Source organism: Schistocerca cancellata, chromosome 11 (assembly GCF_023864275.1).
Source record: "Schistocerca cancellata isolate TAMUIC-IGC-003103 chromosome 11, iqSchCanc2.1, whole genome shotgun sequence".
Taxonomy (NCBI): domain Eukaryota; kingdom Metazoa; phylum Arthropoda; class Insecta; order Orthoptera; family Acrididae; genus Schistocerca; species Schistocerca cancellata.
Genome location: NC_064636.1, coordinates 23,805,817 through 23,832,227, shown reverse-complemented (window position 1 = coordinate 23,832,227; position 26,411 = coordinate 23,805,817). Strand labels below are relative to the sequence as shown.

The window sequence follows — 26,411 nt, the reverse complement described above, 5'->3', positions numbered from 1 at the left end:
ATCTCCTCCATGTCTGAACAACATCGCTTTGGTTCACTCCGAGACGCCTGGACACTTCCCTTGTCGAGAGCCCTTCCTGGCGCAAAGTAACAATGCTGACGCGATCGAACCGCGGTATTGACCGTCTAGGCACGGTTGAACTCCAGACAACACGAGCCGTGTACCTCCTTCCTGGTGGAATGACTGGAACTGATCGGCTGTCGGACCCCCTCCGTCTAATAGGCGATGCTCATGCATGGTTGTTTACATCTTTGGGCGGGTTTAGTCAAAGGGACTGTGTCTGTGATACAATATCTACAGACGTCTATCTTCAGGAGTTTTCAGAAGCGGGTTGACGCAAAACTTTTTTTAATGTGTATATTTGGGATATCCTGATATGTAAATTGTAGAAACAAAACTGGGTGCACAAGTGTTCGTTTTGGTGCTGGAAATATATTCAACGTAAAATTGAGATTCGAATAATGTATTGCACGTCACCGATTCTCCTTCAACACTGAAAATAAAAACCGTTTAAAATTATGTATTTCCATAATTTAACCTTTTCAGACCCTCCGGCTACAGTTGTCTACAACAATGTTTATTGTTTCTTAGCTGAACAGAAGTACTTTCTGCCAATGGAAGCCTGAGGAACACACTCATGAATGTGCAACCCTCCCATTAGGCGCAAGTGCTGACAAATGTTGAGTATCACTGCAAAAATATCAGAAACTCAATGTAGCAACACACAGCAATTCATGACCACCAGAACACACGGATGTGATTGCTTCGCTATATTCCACTGTATAATTTAATGTTGTTATTGTTATTCTGTATGCTAATTATTGAATGATCGTTTTACTGTTTATTACAATAGAGAATACTTTGTAATTAGTGATTGTATTCCTAAAATGAAGCCAAGTGTACAAAGCATATCATGGAAACGGGTACATCTTTTTGTATAAACCTTGCATCTGAAAATCATTAAAAAATCACCTAAGAGCAGTACCACATAAAGAAAAATTTTCCATGTTCTAGAAAAAATTCAGGTCTGAAAGGGTTTAGCAATGAAAATACCAAGTTGCTGCCAGTATTTTCTGAAGGAGTAGATTATGTTTTTTTAGTAGTGAAAAAATAGGTTGAGAAAAAGTGGGGGACTAAAATCATGCATGGTTATGATAGTAGGCAGTGATGTTCCTGAGACGCAATTATTTGTCTGTAAGTGCATCCAGTTAAGCAAAGGGTAACATGACCTTTCTTTCATACACAAATGATGTTTGATTAATACACTCCTGGAAATTGAAATAAGAACACCGTGAATTCATTGTCCCAGGAAGGGGAAACTTTATTGACACATTCCTGGGGTCAGATACATCACATGATCACACTGACAGAACCACAGGCACATAGACACAGGCAACAGATGATGCACAATGTCGGCACTAGTACAGTGTATATCCACCTTTCGCATGGAGACGATCGTAGAGATGCTGGATGTAGTCCTGTGGAACGGCTTGCCATGCCATTTCCACCTGGCGCCTCAGTTGGACCAGCGTTCGTGCTGGACGTGCAGACCGCGTGAGACGACGCTTCATCCAGTCCCAAACATGCTCAATGGGGGACAGATCCAGAGATCTTGCTGGCCAGGGTAGTTGACTTACACCTTCTAGAGCACGTTGGGTGGCACGGGATACATGCGGACGTGCATTGTCCTGTTGGAACAGCAAGTCCCCTTGCCGGTCTAGGAATGGTAGAACGATGGGTTCGATGACGGTTTGGATGTACCGTGCACTATTCAGTGTCCCCTCGACGATCACCAGTGGTGTACGGCCAGTGTAGGAGATCGCTCCCCACACCATGATGCCGGGTGTTGGCCCTGTGTGCCTCGGTCGTATGCAGTCCTGATTGTGGCGCTCACCTGCACGGCGCCAAACACGCATACGACCATCATTGGCACCAAGGCAGAAGCGACTCTCATCGCTGAAGACGACACGTCTCCATTCGTCCCTCCATTCACGCCTGTCGCGACACCACTGGAGGCGGGCTGCACGATGTTGGGGCGTGAGCGGAAGACGGCCTAACGGTGTGCGGGACCGTAGCCCAGCTTCGTGGAGACGGTTGCGAATGGTCCTCGCCGATACCCCAGGAGCAACAGTGTCCCTAATTTGCTGGGAAGTGGCGGTGCGGTCCCCTACGCCACTGCGTAGGATCCTACGGTCTTGGCGTGCATCCGTGCGTCGCTGTGGTCCGGTCCCAGGTCGACGGGCACGTGCACCTTCCGCCGACCACTGGCGACAACATCGATTTACTGTGGAGACCTCACGCCCCACGTGTTGAGCAATTCGGCGGTACGTCCACCCGGCCTCCCGCATGCCCACTATACGCCCTCGCTCAAAGTCCGTCAACTGCACATACGGTTCACGTCCACGCTGTCGCGGCATGCTACCAGTGTTAAAGACTGCGATGGAGCTCCGTATGCCACGGCAAACTGGCTGACACTGACGGCGGCGGTGCACAAATGCTGCGCAGCTAGCGCCATTCGACGGCCAACACCGCGGTTCCTGGTGTGTCCGCTGTGCCGTGCGTGTGGTCATTGCTTGTACAGCCCTCTCGCAGTGTCCGGAGCAAGTATGGTGGGTCTGACACACCGGTATCAATGTGTTCTTTTTTCCATTTCCAGGAGTGTAGATAACAATAACAGATAGTCACCTTTTGCAACTGGATTTCTAATGAAATTTAAGCAATTGGAGAGATTCGCAGAAGCATATTGGATTGGTGTTTGACTGGTACCGAGAGATAACATTAGGGGCCCACTGTGTAGCTACCTGAGCAGCAAAAAGACTGATGGGGACTGAAGCGGAGAGGATATAAAGTGCAACTAGGCTACAGAAAACAACAGGTCTTGAATATCCAACAGTACTGCCTGACTCCCGTGTCATCCTCAGCCTTTAGGCATCACCAGATGTAGATACAAAGGGGCATGCGGTCAGCACACTGTCCTTGTGGGGCATTGTTGGTTTTTGTTACCACAGCCGCTACTCCTCAGTCGAGTAGCTCCTAAATTCGCCTCACAAGGGCTGAGTGCGCCCCGCTTGCCAACAGCGCTTGGCAGACCCGGCCAGTGACCGTCTGTACAGAAAGCAATGCATCTCTGAAAGAGAGGAATTTATCAGTGTCGAATATAAATTTAGGCGTATGGAATTATTTTTATGGAGGTATTTGTCTGGATTGTAGCCCTGTACAGAAATGTGGCACGGAGGATAAGCAGTTCGGATAAGAAGAGAATAGAAGCTCCTGCATTGTGGCACCGTAGAAGAACGCTTGAGATTATGTGGATGGATCGTGCAGCTAATGATGAGGTGTTGTTGTTTCGGTCTTCAGCCTGGAGAATGGTTCGATGCATCTGAATACTCTAGTCTGTAGTGCACGGGATAGACCAGTGTTGTCGCCTCCATCAAACCAGACTCCAGGCTGAAATCCGAAACAGCAACATGAAATATTGCTACCAGATCAGTGAATATCTGGTGGTGGTCATGAGTGAAAAGCAAAATTGGCTATAGGAAATGAAATTTTGTGGGACCTGGTGATCTTTTTACAGCATCTATTGTGGCCCCTTCGATTCCATGCCCGATTTTTGTTGAATCGGGAATTCTGATGCACACGACATGGATATCTGGTGATGGTCGTGAGTGAAAGGCAAAATTGGCTATAGGAAATGAAATTGTGTGGGACCTGGTGACCTTTTTACAGCATCTGTTGCAGCCCCATCAAGGCCACGCCCGAATTTTGTTAAATTCTGAATTCTGATGCACATGGCATCGATGGCTGGTGGTGGTTGTGAGTGAAAAGCAAAATTCGCTATAGGGAATGAAATTGTGTGGGACCTGGTGACCTTTTTACAGCATCTGTTGTGGCCCCTTCGAGGCCACGCCTGAATTTTGTTAAATTGGGAATTCTGATGCATACGGCATGGATATCTGGTGATGGTCGTGAGTGAAAGGCAAAATTGGCTATAGGAAATGAAATTGTGTGGGACCTGGCGACCTTTTTACAGCATCTGTTGTGGCCCCATCGAGGCCACGCCTGAATTTTGTTAAATTGGGAATTCTGATGCACACGGCATGGATATCTGGTGGTGGTCGTGAGTGAAAGGCAAAATTGGCTAGAGGAAGTTTAATTGTGTGGGACCTGGTGACCTTTTTACAGCTTCTGTTGCGGCCCCATCGAGGCCACGCCATAATTTTGTTAAATTGGGAATTCTGATGCACATGGCATAGATGTCTGGTGGTGTTTGTGAGTGAAAAGCAAAATTGGCTATAGGGAATGAAATTGTGTGGGACCTGGTGACCTTTTTACAGCATCTGTTGTGACCCCTTCGAGCCACGCCCGATTTTTGTTAAATTGCGAATTCTGATGCACACGACATGGATATCTGGTGGTGGTCGTGAGTGAAAAGCAAAATTGGCTATAGGGAATGAAATTGTGTGGGGCCTGGTAACCTTTTTACAGCATCTGTTGTGGCCCCTTCGAGGCCACATGCGATTTTTGTTAAATTGGGAATTCTGATGCACACGGCATGGATATCTGGTGGTGGTCGTGAGTGAAAAGCGAAATTGGCTATAGGGAATGAAATTGTGTGGGACCTGATGACCGTTTTACAGCATCTGTTGTGGCCCCTTCGAGGCCACGCCCGATTTTTGTTAAATTGGGAATTCTGATGCACACGGCATGGATATCTGGTGGTGGTCGTGAGTGAAATGCAAAATTGAGTATAGGGAATGAAATTGTGTGGGACCTGTTGACCTTTTTACAGCATCTGTTGAGGCCCCCTCGAGGCCACGCCTGATTTTTGTTAAATTGGTAATTCTGATGCACACAGCATGGATATCTGGTGGTGGTCGTGAGTGAAAAGCAAAATTGGCTATAGGAAATGAAATTGTGTGGGACTTGGTGATATTTTACAGCATCCGTTGCGGCCCCATCGAGGCCACGCCTGAATTTTGTTAAATTGGGAAATCTGATGGACACGGCATGGATATCTGGTGGTGGTCGTGAGTGAAAAGCAAAATTGGCTATAGGAAATGAAATTGTGTGGGACCTGGTGACCTTTTTATAGCATCAGTTGTGGCCCCTTCGAGGACACGCCCGATTTTTGTTAAATTGGGAATTCTCATGCACACGACATGGATATCTGGTGGTGCTCGTGAGTGAAAAGCAAAACTGGCTATAGGTAATGAAATTGTGTGGGACCAGGCGGCCTTCTGACAGCTTCTGTTGTGGCCCCATCGAGGCCTCTTCCGAATTTTGTTAAATTGGGAATTCTGATGCACACGACATGGATATCTGGTGGTGCTCGTGAGTGAAAAGCAAAACTGGCTATAGGAAATGAAATTGTGTGGGACCTGGTGACCTTTTTCCAGCATTTGTTGTGGCCCCATCGAGACCACTTCCGAATTTTGTTAAATTGGGAATTCTGATGCACACGACATGGATATCTGGTGGTGGTCGTGAGTGAAATGCAAAATTGGCTATAGGAAATGAAATTGTGTGGGACCTGGTGACCTTTTTCCAGCATTTGTTGTGGCCCCATCGAGGCCTCTTCCGAATTTTGTTAAATTGGGAATTCTGATGCACACGACATGGATATCTGGTGGTGGTCGTGAGTGAAAAGCAAAATTGGCTATAGGAAATAAAATTGTGTGCGACCTAGCGGCCTTTTTATAGCATTTCTTGTAGCCCCATCTTGGCCACGCCCGATTTTTGTTAAATCGGGAATTCTGATGCACACGGCATGGTTATCTGGTGGTGGTCGTGAGTGAAATGCAAAATTGGCTATAGGAAATGGAATTGTGTGGGACCTGGTGAGCTTTTTACAGCATCTGTTGTGGCCCCTTCGAGGCCACGCCCGATTTTTGTTAAATTGGGAATTCTGATGCACACGACATGGATATCTGGTGGTGGTCGTGAGTGAAAAGCAAAATTGTCTATAGGAAATTAAATTGTGTGCGACCTGGCGGCCTTTTTACAGCATCTGTTGCGGCCCCTTCGAGGCCACGCCCGATTTTTGTTAAATTGGGAATTCTGATGCACACGACATGGATATCTGGTTATGGTCGTGAGTGAGAAGCAAAACTGGCTATAGGAAGTGAAATTCTGTGGGACCTGGTGACCTTTTTCCAGCATTTTTTGTGGCCCCATCGAGGACACCCCCAAATTTTGTTAAATTGGGAATTCTGATGCACACGGCATGGATATCTGGTGGTGGTCGTGAGTGAAAAGCAAAATTGGCTATAGGAAATGAAATTGTGTGGGACCTGGTGACCTTTTTACAGCATCTGTTGCGCCCCATCGAGGCCACGCCCGAATTTTGTTAAACTGGGAATTCTGATGCACACGACATGGATATCTGGTGGTGGTCGTGAGTGAAAAGCAAAATTGGCTATAGGAAATGAAATTGTGTGGGACCCGGTGATCTTTTTACAGCATCTGTTGTGGCCCCTTCGAGGCCACGCCCGAATTTTGTTAAATTTGGAATTCTGATGCACACGGCACTTGCCGAGGCAGGTAGCAGACAGCTGATCTGAGGATAGAACTGAACGGCACTCCGGGCCGGAGCTACCGTGAGGGGTACAGGGGAAGGGAGTGGCGATGTCGGATGCCGGATGTGCCGACCTGCGATGTAGACGATGTAGAGCAGCACCAGGGTGAGCGCCTCGTACCACTCGACGCGCTCGTCGTGGATGATGCAGATCATCAGCGACACCGTCACGCCGTACGCCAGGCAGTCCCTCGTCAGGGGCCACCAGTCCAGAGGCACCACCTGCAACACGAGCCAGCATCGGCACAGTCACCGGGCCCTGCGACCACCAGTACTGCGGCGGCCTCAAAACCAATAGTTGAGTGGTAAGTGCTCTAGTTTTCTATTTATCTTTAGGAAATAATTTTAACAGTTTCAGTTAATTTATGCTAAAACGACGTATCACATAGGAATTATGCAAAGTGGGATGGGAATGAGTAGATATGATGTATAGACAAAAAAAGCGATTACGCCTAGAGAAAAAATGGTTGATTTAATCGAGAGAAAGAGGTTAACAAACTCGGCAAGTCAGTAGTGTTTTGAACCGCCGTAGGCCCTGAGGCGTTACTTTCGTTTCGCCTCAGATTACAGTAGGAAGTAAGTATGTTTTCTACATCGAGATATATGTTTTCCTTTGATGGCTAGCAGCTTCAAAACTTCGCTGGGTGAAAGAAATATTTGACGCATTTGTTTATTTCTTTTCGTCATTTCACAAAGAGGTCACACGCCGTTTATACACTCCTGGAAATTGAAATAAGAACACCGTTAATTCATTGTCCAAGGAAGGGGAAACTTTATTGACACATTCCTGGGGTCAGATACATCACATGATCACACTGACAGAACCACAGGCACATAGACACAGGCAACAGAGCATGCACAATGTCGGCACTAGTACAGTGTATATCCACCTTTCGCAGCAATGCAGGCTGCTATTCTCGCATGGAGACGATCGTAGAGATGCTGGATGTAGTCCTGTGGAACGGCTTGCCATGCCATTTCCACCTGGCGCCTCAGTTGGACCAGCGTTCGTGCTGGACGTGCAGACCGCGTGAGACGACGCTTCATCCAGTCCCAAACATGCTCAATGGGGGACAGATACGGAGATCTTGCTGGCCAGGGTAGTTGACTTACACCTTCTAGAGCACGTTGGGTGGCACGGGATACATGCGGACGTGCATTGTCCTGTTGGAACAGCAAGTTCCCTTGCCGGTCTAGGAATGGTAGAACGATGGGTTCGATGACGGTTTGGATGTACCGTGCACTATTCAGTGTCCCCTCGACGGTCACCAGTGGTGTACGACTAGTGTAGGAGATCGCTCCCCACACCACGATGCCGGGTGTTGGCCCTTTGTGCCTCGGTCGTATGCAGTCCTGATTGTGGCGCTCACCTGCACGGCGCCAAACACGCATACGACCATCATTGGCACCGAGGCAGAAGCGACTCTCATCGCTGAAGACGACACGTCTCCATTCGTCCCTCCATTCACGCCTGTCGCGACACCACTGGAGGCGGGCTGCACGATGTTGGGGCGTGAGCGGAAGACGGCCTAACGGTGTGCGGGACCGTAGCCCGGCTTCATGGAGACGGTTGCGAATGATCCTCGCCGATACCCCAGGAGCAACAGTGTCCCTAATTTGCTGGGAAGTGGCGGTGCGGTCCCCTACGGCACTGCGTAGGATCCTACGGTCTTGGCGTGCATCCGTGCGTCGCTGCGGTCTGGTCCCAGGTCGACGGGCACGTGCACCTTCCGCCGACCACTGGCGACAACATCGATGTACTGTGGAGACCTCACGCCCCACGTGTTGAGCAATTCGGCGGTACGTCCACCCGGCCTCCCGCATGCCCACTATACGCCCTCGCTCAAAGTCCGTCAACTGCACATACGGTTCACGTCCACGCTGTCGCGGCATGCTACCAGTGTTAAAGACTGAGATGGAGCTCCGTATGCCACGGCAAACTGGCTGACACTGACGGCGGCGGTGCACAAATGCTGCGCAGCTAGCGCCATTCGACGGCCAACACCGCGGTTCCTGGTGTGTCCGCTGTGCCGTGCGTGTGATCATTGCTTGTGCAGCCCTCTCGCAGTGTCCGGAGCAAGTATGGTGGGTCTGACACACCGGTGTCAATGTGTTCTTTTTTCCATTTCCAGGAGTGTATGTATACTCCTTGTTCCATCCTGTATGAGTGTGCATGCGTATGCAAGGAAGTCAAATGTAGCGGGAGCATGGACCAAAGGGAACAGTTTAAGGGAATAGCAGTCATTGCCAACATTACAAGAATAACGGCAGGTAGGCCAGAGCAGCAACAAAAGATGAAAACAGGCACGAGGGTGGGTTACAAAGTTGGTGCGCGGGTGAGGTGAGTCTCCCCACCACCGCGTCTGAATAGGAACGCTGGTCGGATTTCGGCGCGGGGAGAGCACTGTGGGGCCAGCCATGAGACGGACCGGACGCGGGAGAACAGCAGCTCGCAGATCTGGTGAGATAGAAATGAGGCAGTATGGCTAAAAATTCACGACAGGGTATGCTCATAGCACGCATTCAAGATACCTTCATCGGTACAGGTTACGGTTTTAATTTTTTTTGCAATAGTTTTCTCTGAAATGTGTTTGTGAAATTTTGCTTTGTGGTAGTGAGCGTGCAACAGGAACCATCAGTTCATGTAGCTATTTCCCGAGTTATAAGCTTCACTTTTAGCTCAATGAGTGCAGATTGCGTATCGGATGGTAGATTGAGAAATTTCTGTCGCGAAATTTAATTATTTTTGGTACTTTCTTTGTGACTTCAGTTCGCACTTCATTTTGGCGCCAATAGTACATCATTTTTGCCCAGAATCTTTTCTCTGATAGAGGTTATCTACCTTCAGCAGTGGCCTACCTTAAATTTCTAGTGATGTAATTCATGCATGACGATAAGTGAGTCTTAAAGAATGAATGACGATTTTCCCGGTAAAGACGGTGTGGTCCACTTATGTATTTTTTGTATTATTGTGAAATTATGTGTCATATATTTTTTGTGTTATTATGAAAATATGTGTCATATATTTTTTGTGTTATTATGAAATTATGTGTCATATATTTTTTGTGTTATTATGAAATTATGTGTCATACATTTTTTGTGTTATTATGAAATTATGTGTCATATATTTTTTGTGTTATTATGAAATTATGTGTTATATATTTTTTGTGTTATTATGAAATTATGTGTCATATATGAAATTATTCGTGTAGCGTTTTCGTTTTGTCGTTGTCCCACCCATGAGAGGTAACGCTGAAGTTTTGTAACTAAAGAAAAATTGTAATGTGTCGGCTTCTTATAAATCTATTAAATGAGAGTCAGCATTTCAGTTAACAAATAGTCCCCCAGTCACCTGACACATGAAATGGGTAGGATGTATCTTATTCAGTCCGATTTTCTAAAGTTAATGAACAACAGAAATAATCTGAAATGTGAATTTAGATAGGTTACCAGCTGCTATAGGACAGCTTTGAGCTCAACCACCCAAGAACGTGTTATCTTAGAGAAACTCGCACCAGTTTCCGTTGCGCATATTTCAAAAATAATGAATTTGTTTATCAAATTAATCAAATAAGGGTATATTAGCAGCCAGGACGCAAAGTCGGGTACAATTCTCTAAGGTAACGCGGGGCGCGGGGAGATGGTCACACAGGTTCAATATAAATTAAAAATATGTAAAGAACCAGCATACAGCAGACGAGCAGTCATATAGCAGCCCTTATGAAAGCAGTTATTCTACTTGACACCGATTGATAGAGTTGTTGCGTGTCTTCCTGAGGTATATCGAGCCAAATTCTCTCCAACTGGCGCGTTAAAGCGTCAAAATCCCAACCTGGTTGGACGCTCCAAACTTTCTCAATTGGGCGAGGGGAGGGGGGGGGGGAGATCCGGCGACCTTGCTCCCCGAGGTAGGGTTTGGCAAACACGAGGACTAGTAATAAAAACTCTCACAGTGAGTGGGAGGCCATTATCCTGTTGAACTGTAAGCCAAGGATGGCTTGCCATGAAGGTGCAAGAAAACGGGCCATAGAATATCGTCCACCTGCCGCTGTGGTGCAAGGGTGCCGTGGGAGGCAACCAAATGGGTATAAAAGTAAAACGGCAACCCAGACCATCACACCTACTTGACTTGGCAGTCAGGTTGGTATCTTACTGCTATCTGGGGAGTCTCCTGGCATCAATTTGGGCAGGGATCTCACTGAATGGAGTATAACTGTCTTCAGTGCTGAGTCCCACTTCCAATTCAAACGCCACGGATCCGCGAAGACGTGTCTACAGACGTCTCGGAGAGTGGTGGTACAACAATTTGACTGTTGCCCGGCATACGACCCAAACAAGTATGAGTGAATGCTATTGGGTCCCATTTTATTTTATAGCAGGACCACTTGGCCGTTATCCGCTGCATCCTTACAACGCAGCGGTAAAGCACTCCGTCTTCAGGTCACAAATGGCCCATCGGGACCAACCGACCGCCGTGTCATCCTCAGACGAGGATGCGGATAGGAGGGGTGTGTTGTCAGCACACCACTCTCCCGGTCGTTATGATTGTTTTCTTTGACCGGAGCCGCTGCTATTCGGTCGAGTAGCTCCTCAATTGGCATCAAGAGGCTGAGTGCACCCCGAAAAATGGCAACAGCGCACGGCGGCCCGAACGGTCACCCATCCGAGTGCCGGCCACGCCCAACAGCGCTTAAATTCGGTGATCTGACGGGAACCGGTGTTGCCACTGCGGCAAGGCCGTTGCCACAAAGCAGTGGTACGTCAACAATATTCTACAACCGTTTTGTAGCCCTTCATGGCAAGCCACTCTAGGTTTACATTTCAGCAAGATAATTCCCGCCCACACACGGCGGGAGCTTGAACTGCTCGTATTTTAGTTTTGTCAAACCCCACCTTGGCCAGCAAGGTTACCGGATCTCGCCCCGGTTGAGACCATTTGGAGAATTGTGGGTAGGGGGGCCCTTTAACCAGATCGGGGTTTTGACCATCTAACGCACCAGTTGTACAGAATTCCTCAGGAGGAGATTCGACAACTCTGTCAATCAATGTCTTACATAAGGCTAGAGGTGGTCCAACGCGTTATTGACTTGCTCAATTTGTGAAGCTTTTCCTCTTGAAAAATTCACCCATTCTTTTCTGAAATTGCAATCATTTCTTTGTCTGTGCGTGTACATCTCATCTACCGATCACCGTCCTATTCGGATAATTCCTTCGTGGTGCGTCGTTTTCTGTCTTGGAGTTTGTTTATTAGCACAACGCATTTCTGCATTATGCTGCCATTTTTCAGTGCATTACAGTTACATGCACATGTGCTTTACTCTAAAGCGCGGTGTGTATTATTTGCCAGCTGAGGCAGGATTTGTCGACCTGAAAATAGCGTTCGACAATATAAAATAGTGCAAGATATTCGAAATTCTCAAAAAAGTAGGGATGAGCTATAGGGAGAGACAGCTCATATACAATATGTACAACAACCAAGAGGGAATAATAAGAGTGGGCGACCAAGAACGAAGTGCTCGTATTAAAAAGGGTGTAAGACAAGGATGTAGCCTTCCGCCCGTACTGTTCAATATGTACATAGAGGAAGCAATGACGGAAATAAAAGGAAGGTTCAGCAGTGGAATTAAAATTCAAGGTGAAAGGATATCAATGATAGGATTCGCTGATGACACTGCTATCCTGAGTGAAAGTGAAGAAGAATTACATGATCTGCTGAGCGGAATGAACAGTCTAATGAGTACGCAGAATGGATTGAGAGTAAATCGTCGAAAGACGAAGGTAATGAGAAGTCATAGAAATAAGAACAGTCAGAAACTTAATATCAGGATTGATGGTCACGAAATAGACGAAGTTAAGGAATTCTGCTACCTAGGCAGTAAAATAACCAATGACGGACGGAGCAAGGAGGACATCAAAAGCAGACTGGCTATGGCAAAAAGGCATTTCTGGCCAAGAGAAGTCTATTAATATCAAATATCGGCGTTAATTTTAGGAAGAAATTTCTGAGAATGTACGTCTGGAATACAGCATTGTATGGTAGTGAAACAGAGACTGTGGGAAAACTGGAACAGAAGAGAATCGAAGTGTTTACGATGTGGTGCTAAAGACAAATGTTGAAAATTAGGTGGGCTGATAAGGTAAGGAATGAGGGGGTTCTATGCAGAATTAGAGAGGAAAGGAATGTGTGGAAAACACTGATAAGGAGAAGGGAGAAGATGATAAGACATCTGCTAAGACATGAGGGAATGACTTCCATGGTACTAGAGGGAGCTGTAGAGGGCAAAAACTTTAGAGGAAGACAAAGATTGGAATGTTGTTGTTGTTGTTGTCTTCAGTCCTGAGACTGGTTTGATGCAGCTCTCCATGCTACTCTATCCTGTGCAAGCTTCTTCATCTCCCAGTACCTACTGCAACCTACATCCTTCTGAATCTGCTTAGTGTATTAATCTCTTGGTCTCCCCCTACGATTTTTACCCTCCACGCTGCCTTCCAATACTAAATTGGTGATCCCTTGATGCCTCAGAACATGTCCTACCAACCGATCCCTTCTTCTGGTCAAGTTGTGCCACAAACTTCTCTTCTCCCCAATCCTATTCAATACTTCCTCATTAGTTATGTGATCTACCCATCTAATCTTCAGCATTCTTCTGTAGCACCACATTTCAAAAGCTTCTATTCTCTTCTTGTCCAAACTATTTACCGTTCATGTTTCACTTCCATACATGCCTACACTCCATACAAATACTTTCAGAAATGACTTCCTGACACTTAAATCTATACTCGATGTTAACAAATTTCTCTTCTTCAGAAACGCTTTCCTTGCCATTGCCAGTCTACATTTTATATCCTCTCTACTTCGACCATCATCAATTTTGCTCCCCAAATAGCAAAACTCCTTTACTACTTTAAGTGTCTCATTTCCTAATCTAATACCCTCAGCATCACCCGACTTAATTCGACAACATTCCATTATCCTCGTTTTGCTTTTGTTGATGTTCATCTTATATCCTCCCTTCAAGACACCATCCATTCCGTTCAACTGCTCTTCCAAGTCCTTTGCTGTCTCTGACAGAATTACAGTGTCATCGGCGAACCTCAAAGTTTTTATTTCTTCTCCATGGATTTTAATACCTACTCCAAATTTTTCTTTTGTTTCCTTTACTGCTTGCTCAATATACAGATTGAATAACATTGGGGAGAGGCTACAACCCTGTCTCACTCCCTTCCCAACCGCTGCTTCCCTCTCATGCCCCTCGACTCTTATAACTGCCATCTGGTCTCTGTACAAATTGTAAATAGCCTTTCGCTACCTGTATTTTACCCCTGCCACCTTTAGAATTTGAAAGAGAGTATTCCAGTCAACATTGTCAAAAGCTTTCTCTAAGTCTACAAATGCTAGAAACGTAGGTTTGCCTTTCCTTAATCTTTCTTCTAAGATAAGTCGTAAGATCAGTATTGCCTCACGTGTTCCAGTATTTCTACGGAATCCAAACTGATCTTCCCCGGGGTCGGCTTCTACTAGTTTTTCCATTCGTCTGTAAAGAATTCGTGTTAGTATTTTGCAGCTGTGGCTTATTAAACTGATTGTTCGGTAATTTTCACATCTGTCAACACCTGCTTTCTTTGGGATTGGAATTATTACATTCTTCTTGAAGTCTGAGGGTATTTCGCCTGTTTCATACATTGGAATACGTCAAGCAAATAATTGAGGACGTAGGTTGCAAGTGCTACTCAGAGACGAAGAGGTTCGTACAGAAGAGGAATTCGTGGTGGGCCGCATCAAACCAGTCAAAAGACTGATGACTAAAGAAAAAAAAAAGAAAGAAAAACAGGCAGCGAAACTTACCTGTCGTAATTTAACCCTGAACAGAAAGATACAGTTATCTTAATGTCTATCTTAAGGGAGATGACGTATGTTTAAATCATTTCATTTGTGTACTTACTCACATTTTCGTTGAAAATTTATTTGTCTCTTACAGGTAGCACAGTAATAAGCAAACCATCTTCCCTTAACACCTTCTCAGTCAGATGTTTTCACCATTGTATTTCAATTTCTATGATAGTATAAGCAATGAACAAAGAATGTTTCTTAAATAAGCATATCTGAGTTAAAATTCTACTACGAGCAGGATTTGTCATGAGTAGGAAGGTAAGACAGAGGGTAAGTTACTGTGAACAGTTCAGCGATAGATTATTCTCAACAGATGCGACAGCAAAAGAACGCTGACAACAGCAGTTTCGGTATACATTCCTATGTCACAAGCAGAAGACGAACAGATACAGAAAGTAGGCCTACTTTTCTGTGACACCTGCTGCCCAGTGTAACACGAAAGATCCTTTGGATGACAAGAAAGTAATCATGACAGCAAGAGCCACAAGTCTTACATTTGAAATTCAGATTCGCTGAGGATCACATGAATTAATTGGACTGCTTTCCATTAACTGTATTTTCCTTACGTTGATGTGGATTTTTTAATCTCTTTTTGAGTCACCATCCGTTCCTCTTAACTGTTCTTCCAGCCCCTCTGCCTCCTCTAACAGGATCACAACACTGTTAACACTTCGAACTTTTTACTTCTTCTCCTTCAATTTTCATTCCCTTTTCAAATTACTGCATGGTTTCCTTTATCACTTTCTAATTGTACAGGTCAAATAACATGGGGGCAGGCTACAAAACCTCGTCTTACTCCCTTCTCAATCACTGCTTCCCTTTCACGTTCTTCAACGCTTTACAATTGCAGTCTGGTTTTTGTACAATTTGTAGGCAAACTTTCACTCCCCACATTTTACCGCTACTGTCTTAAGGGGAGGGGGGGGGGGGGTGCGGGTAGGGCGTCAGACGGGCGGACTTGGAGCAGGAGAGTCACCACAGGACGTTTTAATTTCCACTGTCTATACTTTTACAAATAAATTCATAAAACTTTGTCAGCATGACCAGGAAAGATTCAGAATTTACACTCATAGCAATGGAAGTGTAAAAACATAATAAAATAATTTTTTACATGTGAAATTTCATCATTTTTTGACTTACTATTGGTTGCATTTGTTGCTACAGGTACGCTTTTATTCATAAGAAAGAGAGATTCTTCAATGAATTTGGACAGAATACAAACTATACTTACAGGTGTATGAGACTCTAGAATTTATTTCATTTATGAAGAAATGAATGAGATGTTACATTTTAAACGTCATGTTTGGAAAAAACTCAAATTTTATAGTTAATAATCTTAATTTTTACCACAGTTTTTAATGGATTTGGAAAATTGTAGAGTTTCATACAGCTGTAAGTATGGTTTGTATGCTGTGAAAAATTCATCGAAGAATCTCTTACTTATGAGGAAAAGTGTACCTATAGCAACAAATGCAGCCAACAGTAAGCGAAAAAATGTTGAAATTTCACATGTAAAAAAATTTGTTTTGTTATGTTTTTGAACTTCCACTGCTACGAGTGTGAATCGTGAATCCTTCCTAGTCATGGTGACAAAGTTTCATGAATTTATTTGTAAAAGTATAGACAGTGGAAATTAAAATGTCCTATGGTGTCTCTCCTGATACAAGTCGGACTATTTGACGTCCTACTCCCATTGACAATTTCAATGAGAATTTACCAGTCACCGTTGTTAAAACCTATCTATAAATGTTATAAACATAGGGCCACTTTCAGACTCCCAAGGGATATTCGCCGCCTTATATAACTCTTTCTACTCACGTTTAAGTAAAAAAAAAAAAAATCCACTAACTGTCAGCAGGATCAATATATTTGGAGAAATCCATGATAAACACTGTGCTGCCTCGCAATACATTTATTCACTACTCGGTTCGATCATAGAGCATGTTTGCAGTGAAAAAATATCTGCTGTGACAACTTCACATGTCATACACTCTGTTTAACCAGAAAAATATACGCTCAGCTGACTGTAAAACGTAAGAAAATGCTATTTAAACGCCATAATGCAGGCTCGTGTTCGTGCTTGCCAAATCCTACCTCGGCCAGCAATGGCGCCAGATCTGTCCCCACACAGTACAGTGGTACGTCGACGATATTCTAGTCCCCGTTGTGTTGTCCTTCATGGCAAACCATCCTGGACTTATATTTCAGCAGGATAATGCCCGCCCGCGCACTGCGATTTCTATGGCTTCTCCTCATGCTTGTCAAACCCTAACGTGGCCAGCGAGGTCGCCGGGCCGGGCGCTGTGGCCGACCGTTCTAGGCGCTTCAGTCCGGAATCGCGCCGCTGCAACAGTCGCAGGTTGGAATCCTGCCTCGGGCATGAATTTGTGTCATGTCATCGATTAGTTACACTATTGGGCATTAAAATTGCTACACCACGCAGATGACGTGCAAAAGACGCAAAATTTAACCGACAGTAAGAAGATGCTGTCATATGAAAATGATTAGCTTTTCATTCACACGAGGTTGGCGCCGGTGGCGACACCTACAGCGTGCTGACATGAGGAAAGTTTCCAACCGCTTTCGCATACACAAACAGCAGTTGACCGGCGTTCCCTGGTGAAACGTTGTCGTGATTTCCTCGTGTAAGGAGGAGAAATGCGTACCATCACGTTTCCGACTTTGATAAAGGTCCGATTGTAGCCTATGGCGATTGCGGTTTATCGTTACGTGTCATTGCGGCCCGCGTCGGTCGAGTTCCAATGACCGTTAGCAGAATATAGAATCGGTGGATTCAGGAGGGTAATACGGAACGCCGTGCTGGATCCCAACGGCCTCGTATCACTAGCAGTCGAGATGACAGGCATCTTATTCGCACGGCTGTAATGGATCGTGCAGCCACGTCTAGATCCCTGAGTCAACAGATGGGGACGTTTGCAAGACGACAAACATCTGCACGAACAGCTGGACGACGTTTGCAGCAGCACGGACTATCAGCCCCGACACTGTGGCTGCGGTTACCCTTGACGCTGCATCACAGACAGGAGCGTCTGCGATGGTGTACTCAGCGACGAACCTGGGTGCACGAATGGAAAACGTTGTTTTTTCGGATGAATCCAGGTTCTGTTTGCAGCATCACGATGGTGGCATCCGTGTTTGCCGACATCGTGGTGAACGCACATTGGAAGAGTGTATTCGTCATCGCCATACTGGCGTATCATTCAGCATGATGGTATGGAGTGCCATTGGTTACACATCTCGGTCACCTCTTGTTCGCATTGACGGCACTTTGAACAGTGGACGTTACATTTCGTATGTGTTACGACCCGTGGCTCTACCCTTCATTCGATCCCTGCGAAACCCTACATTTCAGCAGGATAATGCACGACCGCATGTTGCAGGTCCTGTACGTGCCTTTCTGGATGCACAAAATGTTCGACTGCTGCCCTGGCCAGCACATTCTGCAGATCTCTCACCAATTGAAAAGTCTGGTCAATGGTGGCCGAGCAACTGGCTCTTCACAATACACCAGTCACTACTCTTGATGAATTGTGTTGTCGTGTCGAAGCTCCATGGGCAGCTGTACCTGTACACGCCATCCGAGCTCTGTTTGACTCAATGCCCAGGCGTATCGAGGCCGTTATTACGGCCGGAGGTGGTTGTTCTGGGTACTAATTTCTCAGGATCTATGAACCCAAATTGCGTGAAAATGTAATCACATGTCAGTTCTAGTATAATATATTTGCCAATGAATACCCGTCTATCATCTGCATTTCTTCTCGGTGTAGCAATTTTAATGCCCAATAGTGTAGTTCTAAGTCTAGGGGAGTGATGAGCTTAGCTGTTAAGTCCCATAGTGCTTAGAGGCATTTGAACCATTTTTGAAGTTGCCAGATCACTCGCCAAGTGAGAGCGTCTGGAGCATCATGGGCAGGACCCTCCTATCATCTCGGGATTTTGACAACCTGACCCCCAATTAGACACAATGCGGCACGATATCCCTCATGGGGACATCAAGGAACTATAAGACGAATAGCTGCTTGCATAGGGATCAGAGTGGACCAACGCGTTACTGACCTGCTCAGTTTGCGAAGCTCTTTATTTTGAGTAAGTTATCCAATTTTTCTGAAATTGTAATAATATTTTCGTCTGTACACGTACACCACAGCTTTAGATTTACGTCCCATTCAGGCGTTGCCTTGGAGGTGCGTCGTTTTCTTTGCCTTAGAGTGTATTAGCAAAAATTGACTGAAATCGTCGAAATTATTTAAGTGTGTGTTGTGGAGTCAAGTATCATTTGCTTACGTTTCCGAAGGCAGCAATGGGGTATACATTTCTGGTTAAGTGGCATGTACAACACGTCAAATTGTCACAATATATACACTACTGGCCATTAAAATTGCTACACAAAAAAGAAATGCAGAAGATAAAAGGGTATTCATTGGACAAATATATTATACTAGAACTGGCATGTGATTACATTTTCACGCAGTTTGGGTGGATAGATCGTGAGAAATCAGTACCCAGAACAACCACCTCTCGCTGTAGTAACGGCCTCGACACGCCTGGGCATTGAGTAAAACAGAGCTTTGAAGGTGTGTACAGGTACAGCTGCCCGTGCAGCTTCAACACGATACCACAGTTCATCGAGAGTAGTGACTGGCGTATTGTGACGAGCCAGTTGCTCGGCCACCATTGACCAGACGTTTTCAGGTGGTGAGAGTTCTGTCGAATGTGCTGGCCAGGGCAGCAGTCGAACATTTTGTACATCCAGAAAGGCACGTACAGGACCTGCAACATGCGGTCGTGCATTATCCTGCTGAAATGTAGGGTTTCGCAGGGATCGAATGAAGGGTAGAGCCACGGGTCGTAACACATCTGAAATGTAACGTCCACTGTTCAAAGTGCCGTCAATCCGAAAAAGAGGTGACCGAGATGTGTAACCAATGGCACCCCATACCATCACGCCGGGTGATACGCCAGTATGGCGATGACGAATACACGCTTCCAATGTGCGTTCACCGCGATGTCGCCAAACACGGATGCGACCATCGTGATGCTGTAAACAGAACCTGGAATCATCTGAAAAAATGAGATATTGCCATTCGTGCACCCAGGTTCGTCGTCGAGTACACCATCACAGGTACTCCTGTCTGTGATGCAGCGTCAAGGGTAACCGCAGTCACGGTCTCCGAGCTGATAGTCCGTGCTGCAGCAAACGACGTTGAACTGTTCGTGCAGATGTTTGTCGTCTTGCAAACGTCCCTATCTGTTAGCTCAGGGATCGAGACGTGGCTGCACGATCCGTTACAGCCATGCAGATAAGAGGATAAGATTCCTGTCATCTCGACTGCTAGTGATACGAGGCCGTTGGGATCCAGCAAGGCGTTCCGTATTACCCTCCTGAACCCACCGATTCCATATTCTGCTAACAGTCATTGGATCTCGACCGACGCGAACAGCATCGCAATCGCAATAGGCTAGAATCCGACCTTTAGCAAAGTCGGAAACGTGATGGTACGCATTTCTCCTCCTTACCCGAGGAAATCACGACAACGTTTCACCAGGCAACGCTGGTCAACTGCTGTTTGTGTATGAGAAGTCGGTTGGAAACTTTGCTCATGTTAGCACATTTTAGGTGTCGCCACCGGCGCCAACCTTGTGTGAATGCTCTGAAAAGCTAATCATTTGCATATCTCAGCATCCTCTTCCTGTCGGTTAAATTTCACGACTGTAGCACGTCATCTTCGTGGTGTAGCAATTTTAATGGCCAGTAGTGTATTTTTCCACTGCGGAGATTGTCGATGACGAGACTTCTGCTGGTAAAATGACGCCAGTGCCTCCTATCGGCTGTGCCACATACTATCACGCGCTGTGTCTACAGTGGTGCGACACTACATGCAGAAAGTAGTGGAGCAAGGCAGATCGGAGTACAGCATAGTATAGTGTATGTGCTGTGTCTACGTGCAGGAAGTAGTGGAGCAAGGGAGATCAGAGTACAGTACAGTACAGTACAGTGCAGTACAGTATACTGAGTGTACTCACGATGCCGGCGCCCAGCCCGCAGCAGGCGGCCACGGCGAGGATGTTGAAGACGGCGCTGCCCACGATCGTGCCGACGCCGATGTCGCCCTCCGTGATGAACGTGCCGATCACGTTCACGAACAGCTCCGGCGCCGACGTCGCCGCCGCCATGAACGTGGCGCCCGCCACGTCGTTCGACATGTTCAGTGCTGCGGACAGACAACGCGTAGGTAGACACACACACGTGGTCCCTGAATATGTGACGAAGGTCGCAGAGGAACATTCTATGTACAGGGCTATTACAAATGATTGAAGCGATTTCATAAATTCACTGTAGCTCCGTTCATTGACATATGGTCACGACACACTACAGATAAGTAGAAAAGCTCATAAAGTTGTGTTCGGCTGATGCCGCACTTCAGGTTTCTGCCGCCAGAGCGCAGTGAGAGAAAATGGCGACAGGAGCCGAGAAAGCGTATGTCGTGCATGAAATGCACTCACATCAGTCAGTCATAACAGTGCAACGACACTTCAGGACGAAGTTCAACAAAGATCCACCAACTGCTAACTCGATTCGGCGATGGTGTGCGCAGTTCAAAGCTTCCGGATGCCTCTGTAAGGGGAAATCAACGGGTCGGCCTGCAGTGAGCGAAGAAACGGTTGAAAGCGTGTGGGCAAGTTTCACGCGTAGCCCGCGGAAGTCGACGAATAAAGCCAGCAGGGAGCTAAGCGTACCACAGCCGACGGTTTGGAAAATCTTACGGAAAAGGCTAAAGCAGAAGCCTTACCGTTTACAATTGCTACAAGCCCTGACACCCGATGACAAAGTCAAAAGCTTTGAATTTTCGGCACGGTTGCAACAGCTCATGGAAGATGATGCATTCCGCGCGAAACTTGTTTTCAGTGATGAAGCAACATTTTTTCTTAATAGTGAAGTGAACAGACACAATGTGCGAATCTGGGCGGTAGAGAATCCTCACACATTCGTGCAGCAAATTCGCAATTCACCAAAAGTTAACGTGTTTTGTGCAATCTCACGGTTTAAAGTTTACGGCCCCTTTTTCTTGTGCGAAAAAAACGTTACAGGACACGTGTATCTGGACATGCTGGAAAATTGGCTCGTGCCACAACTGGAGACCGTCAGCGCCGACTTCATCTTTCAACAGGATGGTGCTCCACCGCACTTCCATCGTGATGTTCGGCATTTCTTAAACAGGAGATTGGAAAACCGATGGATCGGTCGTGGTGGAGATCACGATCAGTAATTCCTGTCATGGCCTCCACGCTCTCCCGACTTAACCCCATGCAATTTCTTTCTGTGGGGTTATGTGAAAGATTCAGTGTTTAAACCTCCTCTACCAAGAAACGTGCCAGAACTGCGAGCTCGCATCAACGATGCTTCCGAACTCATTGATGGGGACATGCTGCGCCGAGTGTGGGAGGAACTTGATTATCGGCTTGATGTCTGCCGAATCACTTAAGGGGCAATTATCGAACATTTGTGAATGCCTAAAAAAACTTTTTGAGTTTTTGGATGTGTGTGCAAAGCATTGTGAAAATATCTCAAATAATAAAGTTATAGTAGAGCTGTGAAATCGCTTCAATCATTTGTAATAACCCTGTACTTCTGAATGTCCATCTTTGTGATTGCAGGTCTGAGGGACTTTGGCCATTCCCTTATGTAATAAGATGAAACAGCTGCAGCCATCCTTATGACGCCATTTATTGTATGGCTACCAGTTTTGCTGATTCAATGCAACAGCTTCAGCCCTTAGCTGATGCCAAGATGGTTAGCACTGTCCAGAAAGCCGATGCATCAGTGGCCAACATCTATAACTGGATTTCGCAGATTACCTCTAACCACGATATTGTCTCTCGAATCATCAACTATCAACAAGTTGTAGAGAATAGCCCCAACGTTGTCTCTCCAACCACCAACCATCAACGAGTTGTAGAGAGTAAACGAAATGTTGCCTCACCAACCACCAACAATCAACAAGTTGTAGAGAATAACTGCAATGTCGTCTCTCCAACCATAAACTATCAACAAGTTCCCAGAATGAGATTTTCAGTCGGCAGGGGAGTGTGCACTGATATGAAACTTCCTGGCAGATTAAAACTGTGTGACCGACCGAGACTCGAACTCGGGATCCTTGCCTTTCGCCGGCAAGTGCTCTACCAACTGAGCTACCCAAGCACAACTCACGCCCTGTCCTCACAGATTTAACTTCTGCCAGTAGCTCGTCTCCTACCTTCCAAACTTTACAGAAGCTCTTCTGCGAACCATGCAAAAGTAGCACTCCTCAAAGAAAGGATATTGCAGAGACATGGCTTAGCCACAGCCTGGGGGATGTTTCCAGAATGAGTTTTTCACTCTGCAGCGGAAGTTTCATATCAGCGCTCACTCCGCTGCAGAGTGAAAATCTCATTCTGGAAACATCCCCCAGGCTGTGGCTAAGCCATGTCTCCGCAATATCCTTTCTTTCAGGAGTGCTACTTTTGCATGGTCCGCAGAAGAGCTTCTGTAAAGTTTGGAAGGTAGGAGACGAGGTACTGGCAGAAGTAAAGCTGTGAGTACCGGGCGTGAGTCGTGCTTTGGTAGCTCAGATGGTAGAGCACTTGCCCGCGAAAGGCAAAGGCCCCGAGTTCGAGTCTCGGTCGGGCACACAGTTTTAATCTGCCAGGAAGTTTCATATCAGCACACACTCCGCTGCAGAGTGAAAATCTCAGTCTGGAAACACCCCCCAGGCTGTGGCTAAGCGATGTCTCCGCATTATCCTTTCTTTCAGGAGTGCTAGTTCTGCAAGGTTCGCAGGAGAGCTTCTGTAAAGTTTGGAAGGTAGGAGACGAGGTACTGGCAGAAGTAAAGCTGTGAGTACCGGGCGTGAGTCGTGCTTCGGTAGCTCAGATGGTAGAGCACTTGCACGCGAAAGGCAAAGGCCGGGCACACAGTTTTAATCTGCCAGGAAGTTTCATATCAACAAGTTGTTGAGAGTAACCATAATGTTGTCTCTCGAACCATCAACTATCAAGGAGTTGTAGTGAGCAACCACAATGTTGTCTCTGCAACTACCAGCTATCAACGAGTTGGAGGGACGGCTGCTCATATTGTCTCCCAAATCGGCCATGTAGATAAGGAACAGCAAAGGGCCTATGACACTACCATGGGGAACACCAGAAATCACTTCTGTTTTACTCGATGACTTTCTGCCAGGTACTACGAACTGTGACCTCTCTGACAGGAAATCACAATTCCAGTCACATAACTGAGACGATATTCTATAAGCACGCAATTTCACTACGAGATGCTTGTGTGGTACAGTGTCAAAAGCCTTCCAGAAATCCAGAAATACGGAATCTATCTGAAATCCCTTGTCAGTAGCACTCAACACTTCATGTGAATAAAGAGCTAGTTGTGTTTCATAGGAACAGTACTCGCCAGAGCTGTTCTAGTGGTATGTAGACACTATCTTTTTTTTTTTCCTTTATTGTACTTTAAACACCTATACAGGTGGGCTGGCAGCAGCATGGTTCGCTGCTCTTCAGCCTTTAGTTGAACAATAAACATGATAGAGGTGATATACAAAAAAGACGGCGGGCAAAAACATGGAGATACAAAAAAAAAAAACAAGAGACAAGAAGCCGTTCACGTTGGACGAAAAAACACTAACACTTGGAAACATGGCGCACAAAACACGGAGAACGGCAACGGCACATGTGAACAGTTGAGTCGGGACTGTACGAAACACAGAACGATGCACGCACACTAAACACTGGTGGCGATGGTCTCCGGCGCGCGAATGTTCACTGAGCGTGTACGAGTCCGGGGACCTGCCAAGAGGGGGGGTGGAGGAGGAGGAAGGGGAGATGGGAGAGGGGAGAGCAGAGATGCCACGGGCAAAGGAGAGAGGGGGAGGGAGGATGGTGGAGGGGAAGGGGGAGGGGAAGCCCGGAGGAGAGGGTAGGAGGGAGGGGGAAAGGAAAGAGAAGGGAAGGGAAAGGGGGGGAGGGAGGGTGCCGAAAGGAAAGGACACAGGAGGGGGGGGGAAGGATCAAAGTTGATAGGAGGGGTAGATGCAGGGGAGGAGGACATCATCAGGGAGGGGGAGCTGGCGGAAGCCACCTTGGGAGAGGGTATGGAGGGTGGAGAGATGGAGACCAGGTGGGACATGGGAGTACAGGCGCGGCAGCGGGCGGGGGTGGGAGAGGATCGGGGAGACGAGCGGGTGAGGAGGATCGAGTTTACGGGAGGTGTATAGGATTCGTATCCTTTCGAGGAAGAGGAGGAGGTGGGGGAAGGGGATAAGGTCATACAGGATCCGCGTGGGGGAAGGGAGACGGATGCGATAGGCAAGGCGGAGAGCATGGCGTTCAAGGATTTGGAGGGATTTATAAAAGGAAGGGGGGGCGGAGATCCAGGCGGGATGGGCGTAACAGAGGATAGGGCGGATGAGGGACTTATAGGTGTGGAGGATGGTGGAGGGGTCCAGACCCCACATTCGGCCGGAAAGGAGCTTGAGGAGACGGAGTCGGGAACGTGCCTTGGCTTGGAGTGTCTGGAGATGGGGAGTCCAGGAGAGGCGACGGTCGAGGGTGACGCCAAGGTACTTAAGGGTGGGGGTGAGAGCGATGGGACGGCCATAAACGGTGAGATAGAAATCAAGGAGGCGGAAGGAGGGAGTGGTTTTGCCTACAATGATCGCCTGGGTTTTGGAAGGATTGACCTTGAGCAACCACTGGTTGCACCAAGCGGTGAACCGGTCAAGATGGGATTGGAGAAGGTGTTGGGAGCGTCGCAGGGTGGGTGCAAGGGCAAGGAAGGCGGTGTCATCGGCAAACTGGAGAAGGTGGACGGGGGGTGACGGCGGCGGCATGTCCGCCGTGTACAACAAGTACAGAAGGGGGGAGAGGACGGAGCCTTGGGGCACACCGGCGGAGGGGAAAAAGGTGTAGGAATCGGTGTTATGGATGGTGACATGGGAAGGACGGCGGGAGAGAAAGGAACCGATCAGACGAACGTAGTTAATGGGAAGGGCGAAGGTTTGGAGCTTGAAGAGGAGACCGGAATGCCATACGCGGTCATATGCGCGTTCGAGGTCAAGAGAGAGGAAGATTGCGGAGCGACGGGAATTGAGCTGTTCGGAAAGGAGATGAGTGAGGTGAAGGAGAAGATCGTCGGAAGAGAAGGACGGCCGAAAGCCACACTGGGTAACGGGGAGGAGGCGGTGCTGGCGGAGATGCTGGTGGATGCGGCGGGTGAGGATAGATTCCAGGACCTTGCTGAAGACCGAGGTAAGGCTGATGGGACGGTAGGAGGAAACGGCGGACGGCGGTTTGCCAGGTTTGAGGAACATGAGGATACGGGAGGTTTTCCACAGGTCGGGGTAGTAACCAGTGGACAGGACTACATTGTAGAGCCTGGCCAGGGTGGAGAGAAAAGAGACAGGAGCTTCACGAAGGTGACGGTAGGTGACACGATCGTGACCAGGAGCGGTGTTGCGTTTGGTGCGGAGTGTAGTGATGAGATCCTGTGTGGTGATGGGGGCATTAAGGTCTGTGTGTGGAATGTTGTCCAAGTACTGGAAACCAGGAGCGAGGGGAGGGACAGAGGTGTCAGTTCGATCGCGGATATCTGGGAAGAGGGAGTAATCGAACTGGGGATCATCAGGGATGGAAAACACATCGGACAGGTAGGAGGCAAAGTGATTGGCCTTACTAAGGGCGTCAGGGAAGGGGTGATCATCGTGGAGAAGAGGATAGTAGGGGGAGGGTTTGGTTCCGGTAAGGCGACGGAAGGCGGTCCAGAACTTGGACGAGTTTATAGGGAGGGTAGCATTTAAACGGGTGCATGTCTGTCGCCAGTCCCGGCGTTTCTTAGCCGCGAGCAAATTTCGAATGTGTCGCTGTAGTTGCCGGTGGCGT

At 47.1% G+C, this 26,411-nt stretch overlaps 1 protein-coding gene and 1 pseudogene across 2 annotated transcripts in view; both read right to left on the bottom strand.

Annotated features, from left to right (window-relative positions):
- The window catches only part of LOC126108673 (sodium/potassium/calcium exchanger 3), a 690,465-nt gene that overhangs the window by 71,449 nt on the left and 592,605 nt on the right, over nt 1-26,411 (bottom strand). For both annotated transcript variants that reach the window (XM_049913982.1, XM_049913981.1), the window contains exons 3-4: nt 20,511-20,698; nt 6,649-6,796 (exon numbers count right to left, since the gene is read on the bottom strand). In XM_049913982.1, coding sequence (XP_049769939.1) covers nt 6,649-6,796; nt 20,511-20,698 — 336 coding nt within the window. The remainder of the gene's footprint in view (nt 1-6,648; nt 6,797-20,510; nt 20,699-26,411) is intronic.
- Nucleotides 11,202-11,319, bottom strand: LOC126108995 (5S ribosomal RNA; annotated as a pseudogene).